Source organism: Erpetoichthys calabaricus, chromosome 6, assembly GCF_900747795.2.
Source record: "Erpetoichthys calabaricus chromosome 6, fErpCal1.3, whole genome shotgun sequence".
Classification (NCBI taxonomy): domain Eukaryota; kingdom Metazoa; phylum Chordata; class Cladistia; order Polypteriformes; family Polypteridae; genus Erpetoichthys; species Erpetoichthys calabaricus.
In genome coordinates, this window is record NC_041399.2 from 180,533,104 (window position 1) to 180,544,699 (window position 11,596).

Here is an 11,596-nt window from a genome sequence, read left to right on the forward strand (position 1 = left end):
TTGCGCTTCCCGAGATTTATTCACATTGTCAACGCTTACCACAACTGAGTATAAAACTCTTCAACTTCCCCTATAGCTGGTGAGATCGAGTCCTGCACTTTGATTCCACATACGCACACATTTTTGACAAAGCTTTATAACTTTTGCTGAAGTCAAATATACACATTAGTTACAGAATAATAATCCGAAACAAAGGCTCTTAACAGTACAGAACTTAGAGTATACTTGTTTTATGGTCAACGATGCTGGCATGTCCCTATGTCACGTAACACAATCTTTATATTAAATGATTTCACGGTGCCTGAGAATTTTATTATATTACGCCCAGACAAGCGGGTGAAGTGTGAGTGTTGGTGGGGGGGGCGCGGTCTGGCTAGAAGGGCGCTTTGTAATTGATGTTTCCCAAAAAGGGGCAGTCCCTTTCGTTAACTCCAGCCCTTCAGGTGAAAAGAAAAATCTTTAAAGATTTTTTTTTTCCTCTTGCGGGATAACATCAGAAGGGTTTGTTGTCTGGCAGAGCCAATCAGCTTCCTTCCCTGCCGTAGATCACAGCTATAATACATAGCACTAAAGGCAGACTCTCTTCACAAGCGTCTGCAGCCTGGCTACCATTAAATTCCGCCTTTTTTATTTTTCCGCTTAAAAGACCCAACTCTGATGTGTTCCGTTATCAGCAACCTGAAGCCTGTCATTTCTGCACCTGCCTCTATAGGTATCGGTGGATAGTAACAGAAGGAGACGAGACAAGGACACTGCAAAGCGAGCGAGAGAAGAGCAGCGAGAGTGAGTGAGTGAGTGAGAGAGAGAGAGAGAGAGAGAGAGAGAGAGAGAGAGAGAGAGAGAGAGAGAGATAGACACAGAAGAGGCTTCAAGTAATTAGATTCAATGGACGGAATGTTGCTTCTGACGAGAATCGTGTTAGCCGGCTTCATATGTGCTTCCTTGGTCTCCTTCGGGATGGCTTGTGGACCAGGAAGGGGCTACGGGAGAAGAAGACATCCGAAAAAGCTGACTCCTTTAGCTTACAAGCAGTTCATTCCCAATGTGGCAGAGAAGACCCTAGGGGCCAGTGGCAGATATGAAGGGAAGACTACTAGGAATTCAGAGAGATTTAAGGAACTGACTCCCAATTACAATCCCGACATTATTTTTAAGGATGAAGAAAACACAGCTGCTGACAGACTAATGACACAGGTAGAGTAAAAAAGAAAAAAATGAAAGAAAGAAATAACAGACGCATCTGTGGCTATTTTTTTCTTTACCCGCAAAAAATTATGCGTGCAACAAGCTTATGAAGTTTAAAGCCTTCATTGATTTGTGGTATGCTTATGTCAATCTGTGAAAGTCATTTATGGGTAGTAGCAAGTCGCGAGCAATTATAAATTTAATTTTACTGGTATTCTGGGTATTGTTAAAATAGGCCTTTGGGTTGCATCTTTAGTAATGAAAGTAGACACCTCAGAGGACGGGACCACTCTGTTGAACGACTGGACATTCATATGGAGTACTATGAATTCTGCTCCATAAGGTATAGTGCCGAACATATTTATAGTGTCTGTACGGGCGCGCGCACACGCACGTTCATACGTGTGTATGCATGTATGTATGTATATACATGTGTGAATTAACGGTACCGAATAACAGCGAGACAGGGAAATCATGTGAATGACAGACGGGATCTATACATGTAACTATAATACAGTCATGGAAAGTCGCTTTCTCGACCTTTCTTTTAAATGCGCCTTTAGGATTTGAGCAATTACACCGCACATACCGCAAAGCATTCATTCGCAGAGGTGTGCATTAGAGCATGAAAATAATGCTATTTTCTTGAAATCTATTTTGTGACACTGTAAGCGGAACTCAAAGATTAACCTCGTGATATTTTAAATATGCAACTTCATACTTTGTGAGTGCGACGTGTTTGTTAGATGAATAAGAATACCGTTCTGACATTATTCAGCATCAGTTATTAACCTATTGGAGCCGGCTGTTTCTTCCTGCTTGTCAAGGAGACGGAGACAGGGGAGGCGAGAGTAATGATGACCTATGAGCTTGAATAGACTTTATCTGCATGACCCGTTTGCATAGACTAGTTCATATTTAATTTGGGTCAGAAAAATGATCACTGCAGATGCGTTGAGCGATCTAGCTATTATTAGCCTTTGAATTGGTTTCTGCAGTGAATTCCTTCCTTTCATGCAGCGGCAAGTGTGTGGGGCGATTTAAAGACACGGGGCGGTGGTGCTCTATGGAATAAACCTCTTTAAATATTACAGGACCCTCAGGAGTGTGCAGCGCGTGGCACGCGGAGGCACGATTAAATATTCACTACCTTCACCACAATGGGAAATTCAGTTTCCTTCGTGTGTGCAGCGAAAATCGACATCCACTCTTGCACACAGAGGCACACGTTCCCACACGCACGTTCATAATATCCGATTCAAATCATAACCTTGTGAGAGACGGTGACAGCCCCCACCCCCCCAGTTCCATCAGTGAAGAGTCAGCTCAGTCCCACATAGCCCTCGGTCATCGTTACTGAAGCTGCAAGACAGTGATCCGCACCAAGTCAGACACATCTTGCATTTTCAGCTCCACTTACTCCTCTTTTATCGATCGGAACAGCTAGGATTTCAGTTTGTATCTTTTTTTATACAACCAATGGTAACAGAAGAGCATCATTCAGAGATGCATTCTGCTTTATCTAAGAGGGTGCTGTACCTTTTTTCGTAAAATGAAACAATACCGTGGGATGTTTATTTTCTGTTTTAATATTGCATTTTTCTCTGCTTTGTTAGGGTGCTGGCAGAATTGAATTTTGCTGTTGAGACGTATTTGTCCCGGCTGTGCTTTTAAGAGATGCTAGCGCTCAAGACAGAGGCAATTCCTTGGGAATAGACTGCCTCTTCTACTCCACTTGCCACTCTCGCTGCATTAGCTGGCAGCATTTGAACTTATGACCTTCTGTCAATTTCTCTCAACTGTATTAAACAAAAGCAACTCATATTAGTCCGACGGAGCATTGGTGGCAAGCTGAACAGGCATGGATTTTTTTGACAGCTGACATCTTTCTTAATAGTCCATCACCGACTTTCCGATTAGAAGGAGTCTCTTGTGAAACGTTTCTATGGGTTTAATCTGAATGACTCCGGAGGCTTTATAAGGTCCTCAAAGAGAGGCAGTTACAATCGGGGATTCGCTCCCGCTTTGATATCTCTTCATTTTTTAAATGATTGTTTCAGAGCACTTCATGCTCGCCGCGAAGATGCTGCTTTCATGTATTGGCTATACCTGTTCATGCCAGTTTACAGAAATGCAAGTTGACAGCCCAATTGTTAGTTGCACGTCTCACCGGCGTAATAAAGCGTTTCTTCTTGCACATTCTTTGCAAACCAACGTTCATTTTAAAATGCTGAATGTGGGTTTATCTGCCGAAACGGTTAACGGATCAAAAGCCGTCTGTTTAGACGAATAGGGTACCCTGCGGGGCATTTACGCTGAAGATAAAACCGAGTTCTGGTGTGGTTTTTATCCTTAGCTTAAATGTAAATCATATACCAGGTAAAGTTATTATGGCAATAAACGAGTTTACCTCGGGCGGCATATAATCATTGATATCAGCACGGAGTAAACTCGAGCGACTTTTAAGTACAAAGATGTAGGCTTCCGTGCAACCGGCGGGGATCACCTCAAAGAAGCGCCGTGTTATTAACGTGCATGTGGGATTTCTCTGAAACTAAAATGCAACCAAGACAAATAGCCAGTCACAATTTATTAACCAAGAAAAAAAATCCTGCCTAAGTTTGCAGAGCCCACCAGGTTGTTTACTCTGACAGGTACTTGTTAAGTGTTTCCTTTAAGCAATTCATTTGTGAAGAGATTAAGGACTGGCAGCGAGGGGCTTGTTGAACAACTTTGTATAAAGCACAAAGCGCTAAGCAGAGGGTCCTGCTGGGCTTCACGGTGACTGAGCAGAATTGGGCTTGATTTGCGGCACACGACCCAATGAATTAATAAATAGTTTGGGCTTCACGGCTTTTGACTCTGGCAATCCTGTTCAGAGTGCGCGCGGAGAGGCTTGGCAGGCCTTTTCCTGACAGCGAGTTACGAGCACTCAGCGCAATCTTGGGCATTTTGATCTTTATGTTTCCTAATCGGTGTTCGGAATGAAAGGGGGACTGAGTTATAGAACCGGCTACATTTCGGCAGGCGCCGCAGAACACGCCATCCGCGGAGCAAAATGCGGGGCTTGCAAGACACCGGCACGTTTCGTTAAAAATCACACGTACAACCATACTATATCACAGGATGTACGACAAGTGTTTTTAAATGAGGAATGTAAAGGTTCTTTGCTTCTTATTTAAAAAAAAAGCAAAATAAGTATTGGTAGAAGAAACTAAAATACATTCATGTTTCATCATAGTTTCACAGCACTTCATAGGCAGTCAAATCACGTTCCTAAAAGTAACACTACAGGAATAATGAAAGTTTCTGTCCCATTCTGGGACCGATGAAAAGCGTCTTTGTGATGTTTTATTTGACATATTGGTAAAGTGTTGGACAGAGTTGTCTTGGAGAAGGCTAAGCATCCCGGTGGAAGGTCTCAAGAGAGGTTACCAAGTGCCATATTTCAAGTTCCATTATATTGGGTTTGACGATTATACAATATATAGACATAGCTATATCGAGATTTCCAAGCCAGGTGTCTGTTTCCCTTAACGAAATGTGTGCATTATTACCAAGGTTTGGCAATTTGTTCCCAAATATAGCACACATATTCAAAGGGTAAAGTGGGAAGTATAGAAAAGTGTTTTATAGAGTCCTGTTTGGGTGCTTTGCCAAAGCTTTCCTTCTCTGTGTCCTGGAGATGTCCCTCATTTGCTTCAGGTTGCTAAGGAGACTGATAGAAAAATAAAACATTTTATTAATAATAATAATAATAATAATAATAAACATTACAATGGTAACTCAGTTTCTTGCGGTCTAGTCTTTGTATTGATGTTTCTTTGGTGTTCTTGTACTTTTCTGTACTCCTGTCATTTTTGGGATTTAGCTTTATTAGTAGATTATACACTGAATAGCAAAGTAGTGAGTACAGTTTAATTTGATTGACAGATATTAAACACATTATTCATCTCTGTATAAATAAGTGTAAGTAACAATGAATGTAAGTAATTTTGTAATATATGAACACTTCTTAGGCATGCATACATTATTTTCATGTTGTGGGCATACTGTTTGGCATTTTGAAGTTCATTTAAACGTTTAAATGCACATTAGTCAATTCAACACACACCTGGAAGAAACTTTAAAGTTTGTCCAACTCTCATGACATAAGTGGATGGTTAATGTAAATATTAGTTATGTAATAGCAAAGGTATAACAGTGCACCTAAAAATAACTATGTGTATCATTTTCTGGTCATTTTAATATAAAACCCAAGTCGAATTTGCTTTATTGTAACTCTTTTCATTCTAGCACATGTTGTTAAATATGACTTGGTTCAATTTTCAGTATCATGTTAGTTTAAAAGTCATGTAGTGCTGATTAAAGAAAAACAAATTAGTGGAATTATAGAAGTCATTGCTCTAGTACCTTCAATGTTCTGACTGGATTGAACTGTATTATATCTATATTGTATTCCTTCTAGTTGCAGTGGTTGCCCTACACTGACTTGAAAACTAAAGAATAGTTTATCAATCAAAAATAAGATAAGCTTGTTTTCAATACCACCTGAGTTTAAACATGTCTCAAAGTCAAGATATCAGTTATCGCAGTGTAAGTCACACAAACAAATTCAGCAACGTTGGATACATATTTGTCTAGGGTTCATGCTTTTATAGCTGTATACCAAAGGAAGTTCTTTCATTTTATGGCTTCTTAATAAAACTTTTTTCCTTATTTATTTATTTATTTTTATAGAGATGTAAGGACAAATTGAACTCTTTGGCAATCTCAGTAATGAATCAGTGGCCTGGCGTGAAGCTGAGAGTAACTGAAGGCTGGGATGAAGATGGTCACCACTCTGAAGAATCTCTGCATTATGAAGGGAGAGCCGTTGATATCACTACCTCAGACAGAGACCGCAGCAAATATGGCATGCTTGCCAGGCTGGCAGTGGAGGCTGGCTTTGACTGGGTTTATTATGAGTCAAAAGCCCACATACATTGTTCAGTAAAAGCAGGTAAAAAGATTTATATTACTGAAGGGGGCAAAATGAGGTAAATAAAAAGGAAATTAATGCAATCTCACCATAGCTGAAAAAATAACCATTTGCTTGAATTTATTTTTTTAAATAGGAGTGTAATCTGTGAATAATTTCAAATAAATGTGACATCCCAAAGAAACTTATATAAATTTCTGTATACTAAATTATTAAATGACAGTCTTATTAAAAACACATACATTTGGAAATCTAAAATTATTAAAATCATATGTTTTGCAGCACAAGAAAATCTGTTATTGAATAAGGATCATTATTTGTTGTAACCATATCTGCTAAGCAGGACAGGTTTTTGTAGCCATTTTACTGTGGCCACCGTTTTGTTTAGGTTAACCCATCCCAAACGGTGCATTTACTGGGATATCTGTGAGGGAAACTTGAGTTTAACTGAAAAGGCGAAAGTTATTGGTTTCGTTTAAAGGAAAAGAAAATCTCATTTGTGGCTCATGAGTAATATAAACGTGCACTTAGGTGTGAGAGGTCTGATATGTTAAAGGCATTTGGTTAACCATTATCCCTCATCTGTAATTACGGTAGTCAATAATGAAATCATTTGCTCCGGTCTTAATCTTTTGCGGTTAAGTTTATGTTTTTATGACTCATGACATTATCCAAAAAGAAGATTGTTGTAGTGAATGAATTAATAAAGTGTGGCGATAAATGTATAGTTGATGATGGGATTCGTTTGGAAATTGTACTGCTATATCCTGGTAAAGCCTTTCCCGACAAATAACTTTCTTTTATGTATTTGTTTGTTTGCAATTTGAAAAGTCAATTTCTTTTTTGTAAATGTGTACTTTTAACGAAATAACTGAAGCTAAACTAACTTTTGAATCAAAAACTACTCAAAAGATTATAGACTTTTTTCCCTAAATCTAGAGTGGTGAAAGTGTTTTGTCAGATCTTTAATAATCACGTGCACAGAAATGTTGAAATACACCTAATCCTATAAACGTGAAAGATTATATTATGTTCGTGTAACGCCACTCTGCGTTTTGAGAATGAATAGCAATAGTTTCGAATATGAAGTGAAAACTGGTCATTTAAATTTGTAAATATGTACATGCAAAAATATTTTACATTCTAAACTGGTAAGAAACGGTTTCTCAGGTATACCAGAGTTGTTTTATTAATTCGAATTACTTTTCAATATTAAGGCTGCTTATTTGTGTGCATGTTCAGCATGTAGGCGTTGTGTAAATTCTGTTGCAAGAGAAAAAACTTTAATACATTTGACTAGTAAATCAAATTTAACTTGATATTGAAATTAAAAAGCTGTAATCTCCTTATATTGAAAGCCATAAACAAAACTGAATACTGTCTTTGCTGTTTTATATTTTAGGCAAATAGAAAATAACCATTTTTCTGCCTGTATCTTATGAAAAGGCTGACTTAAAGCCGTCGACCGTTCATGAATAATTTTCCCACCGGTGTCAGACCCGCAATTCTTCGTGTTTAATATGAAGTTTAGTAGATTTGAAAATTCTGCACCGGATAACATTGGGAATTATGTTTTGTATCCCTGAAAGAATGTGACGGATTTCCTTAATAGAAGCAGTCTTGTAAAAGGGATTTAATCTTAGAATTGTGAAGGATAAGACCATTGCCTCTGACACTATAATGGTATATACATTTGAACGAGAAGGGGTATAGAGGTTTTCTAAATTATCTTATTGTTTGCGTTTTGGTCAACTATGTAACACCAGATGAATGTAATAATCCCATCACACACATATTGTATTAAAACAGCAAGTGGCAAAGCTACTGTTTAAAATTCACCGCACACCTTGAGCTTTTTAGATCATATTTGGTCTATGTCATGCAGGGTCGTGTGACTGTACCCAGGCTGATTTCAGCAGCGCAATGTCGACTAAAGCTGGTTTTCAATTGTTGCCACCTCATTTCATGCCAAAGCATCTTATGAGAAGATTAAACGCGTAAATACTGAGCAGGAAGATTCCTTTCTCCCCATCTCTGTTTGCTAAAAGTATGATCCCGGAGACTGGAATGTAAAGAAGAGTTCTCCCAAGGCTTGAATTTATTGTCAGTTAGGCAGTGGTCGTAAAAGGACATTGATGGGCTGCTGCGAGCATTTAGAGACATTGGCTTCATTTAAAATTCAAATACACATCTTGAGTGGCTCTGCTGTGCAAATAGTGGTCGCAGCGGCTTTTTTTTTTCCTTGAGAGTATGTGCGTGAATTGGCACATTAGGGCTCCTGCACCTGAGCAAATACGGGAAAGGAGCTGGGAAAAGTGTCAGTGTCCTTTCCTCCAAGAGTGGGTTCATCTATTAAGCGAATTTGAATGACAATGTCTGCTCTTTATCGGTTTTTAATTAGAAGAACCGAGCTTGCACATCTCTAGGCTTTCCCTTTTCACACCTCTTTCTTTTAGATTTGTGCGGGTTTTTATCTCACATTATGGCGGAGGGAGCTGGAAATTCCAGTATTACTAAAATGCTGACTTGAGATTGAAGAGGAGAACAGTTGTTTTCTCAGGACGTTCCTTCACATGACAAATAGTGTCCACTTGAGATTTTTGTCATATGATGGCCACGAAAGTCTTTAACAAATCAATAACCCCCGACCTCTTGCTTGCAAACAGAAAGCGATTTCCTGATAACGCGTTAAGTGTCTTTGTAATGCGGTAGTCTTACAAATTGATTAGCAACGGGATATCTTTTGGGCTTTAACGAAGACAGAGAGAGAGAGAGAGAGAGAGATGAAACAACCTGCAATTGAGAATAACCTAATTCTACAAATCGGCTTCAGCCTGGGTTACATTATCTTTCTGGCCCCCTCTTAACCCTTGCACTGTCAATATGATAGCCTGTTTGCTTGACACTGCTTTGCTAATCTTCCTGGATATCTTCACTTTCTTAATTTTATCGCAGAAGTCAGGCTGTTTACCTACTGTAATGACCTTTTATAATACATTTAGTGTATGCTGCCATTTAATCAGTAATGGTCTTTGAAATGTTACCAGTTATGTACTAAAACAGTGTACATTATGCCTTAAACTGACTTGTGCTTTTTCATGTTTCTGTCTTACAGAAAACTCTGTGGCTGCTAAATCAGGTGGTTGCTTTCCTGGTTCATCTTCTGTGATACTGAGTAATGGAGAACCAAAATTAGTGAAAAACCTGATCCCTGGAGACAAACTATTGGCAGTGAATGACCAAGGAGACCTCGTTTTTACAGATTTCATTATGTTTGCAGACAAAGACAGCCATGCCAGGAGAATTTATTATGTCATTGAAACAGAGGAGATTGGCAAAAAGATCACTCTCACAGCTGCCCATCTTCTGTTTGTGTCTGATAACACTACTGGCGGCTCATTAATGAAGGCAACATTTGCAAGTAAAGTAAAACCTGGGCAACAGGTCTATGTAGCTGAAGGTGCAAATGATCCACTCCGACTGGTTACAGTTAAAAGGATTTACTTGGAAGAGCATAAAGATGCCTTTGCACCAATCACTACCCATGGTACCATCATAGTTGATCATATACTAGCATCCTGCTATGCTGTGATAGAAGAACACAGACTGGCACATTGGGCATTTGGACCTGTCCGATTTGTATATGGACTAACATCTTTATTGTTCCCAAAAGACAATTCAATAACCAACAGTACTGGCCAAGAAGATGGCATTCATTGGTATTCCAATGCTCTGTATCACATAGGAACATGGCTCTTGGTCAATGACTCCATTCATCCACTTGGAATGGCAATGAACTCTAGTTGAAGGTGTTAACAAATTTAAAGAATATTAAAAGACTTTGTTCTTTTTTATTTAGGACAAACATGAAAGTAGGACTAAAGAGACAGAGACCCCACAAAGAAGTTCTGGAATATTTATTTCATTGACATATACACTTTTTCTCCTCAAAGAATAAATGGACCCTCAAGAGCCTTAAACCTACTATTTCAGTAATTTATTTTCTCTTGAACTGTCACTACTGTAACTGAACTCAAATGCTGAGTCCAGTGCACATTTTTTCTTCAGTTTAAGAAAACAAAAAGAAAAGAAAAAACCAGCAACGTTTGTGCTTAAAATGACTGTTAACTTGCTGAGGGTGCATACTTCACTGCTGGGGGGGGGGGGTCCATAAATTATATTTTTATACACAGAATTGTAAATTAGATTTTTGACAGATCGTTACTGAATTACATTTCGTTATTTGAAATAGTGTAAGATATGAGAATATATTATTTTAATTTAAATAGTTGCAAAATATAAAGTCTTGGCCATCTTGTACGGTTTTGTGTTCATGATTATGTTTTTTTTTTAATTTTATTTTTATATATTATTTGGGAATTGCAGCGTGTTGTATAAACGGGGAAGAATCACAGAGACAAGATTATATATATATATATATTTTTTAATTTTCTTTCAGAAACTGTTTAACTGCACATGTTGACAATTTCCACTTATAGTCTCTAGTAGTACGGGCAACCAAGATGTTTCATTTAAGAAATTTTAAAAACATAACTGGTGTAAATTTACTAAAATGTATTTTTTGCATATTTTGTAATAGTTAATTAGTTTTATAGAAATAAAAGACACAAGAGTCAGAATTTGATTAGTATATAAGACTTTTAAGTGTCCATGCCCTTCAGTTTTCTTATTGAGACAGTGTTTAAAGAGTTATTTAGAATTTATTTATGTTTTATTACAAACCTAAGATAAAGGAAATATTCATGCTATATCTGTCATATTTTTGTCATTCAACACATGGTTTTTAATATTGGGAAAAAATATATCCAGTCCTATTTTATAAACAGTTGAACTTTCAGGGCCAGTAAATTAAATTACAATTTGCTTTTATTAGGAATAAGTGAAATTGATTTTATTAAGTTCTGATAACAAACGAACTAACATTGTCATGGTGAAAATTTGGAAAGTACTTTATTATCATGTTTTATTACGTATCACTTCATCTACTGCATTAGCTGAATAAGCTGATTATGAACTTTCCAGTGTGCAATCATTTACTGTTTTGACGTTACTGTTTTACTGGGTATGTTAATATATTCCCAGATCACTAAATATAGGTCAGTTTTATGGCCACCATTCATTTTTCCCCCTTAAGCTAAGTAATACGGAATATAAGAGGCTCGTATGCACTTATGTGTCTGCTAGTTCTGGGTAAAGTGAAATCTCAAATTAAGAAATATTACAACTATGGCAAAAAAGTACAAGGAAAGACTGAACTTTTTGCCTACTCTAACAACCGTAATGTCAAAGTTATTTACATGGAAAAGAAAGCTATTTATGTTAGCTGCTACATACTAGAAAGTGTCAGAAGGCATCTCAATCATTGCATGTTAATTGAAAAATCAATAATGAAAATGAATTTCAGTAAAC

General features: G+C 37.7%; 1 protein-coding gene across 2 annotated transcripts; it reads left to right on the forward strand.

The window, feature by feature from the left end:
* Positions 1–493: 493 nt before the first annotated feature.
* shha (sonic hedgehog signaling molecule a) lies at positions 494–10,020 on the forward strand. Of its 2 annotated transcripts, none has more exons than XM_028804152.2 (3): positions 494–1,194; positions 5,926–6,187; positions 9,282–10,020. In XM_028804152.2, the coding sequence occupies exons 1-3, from the start codon at positions 886–888 to the stop codon at positions 9,971–9,973; spliced, it is 1,263 nt and encodes a 420-aa protein (XP_028659985.2). In that variant the 5' UTR covers positions 494–885; the 3' UTR covers positions 9,974–10,020. The 2 variants fall into 2 exon arrangements, with proteins under 2 accessions (XP_028659985.2, XP_051785082.1); XM_051929122.1 differs by lacking the exon at positions 494–1,194 and adding an exon at positions 5,606–5,781.
* The last annotated feature ends 1,576 nt before the right edge of the window (positions 10,021–11,596 follow it).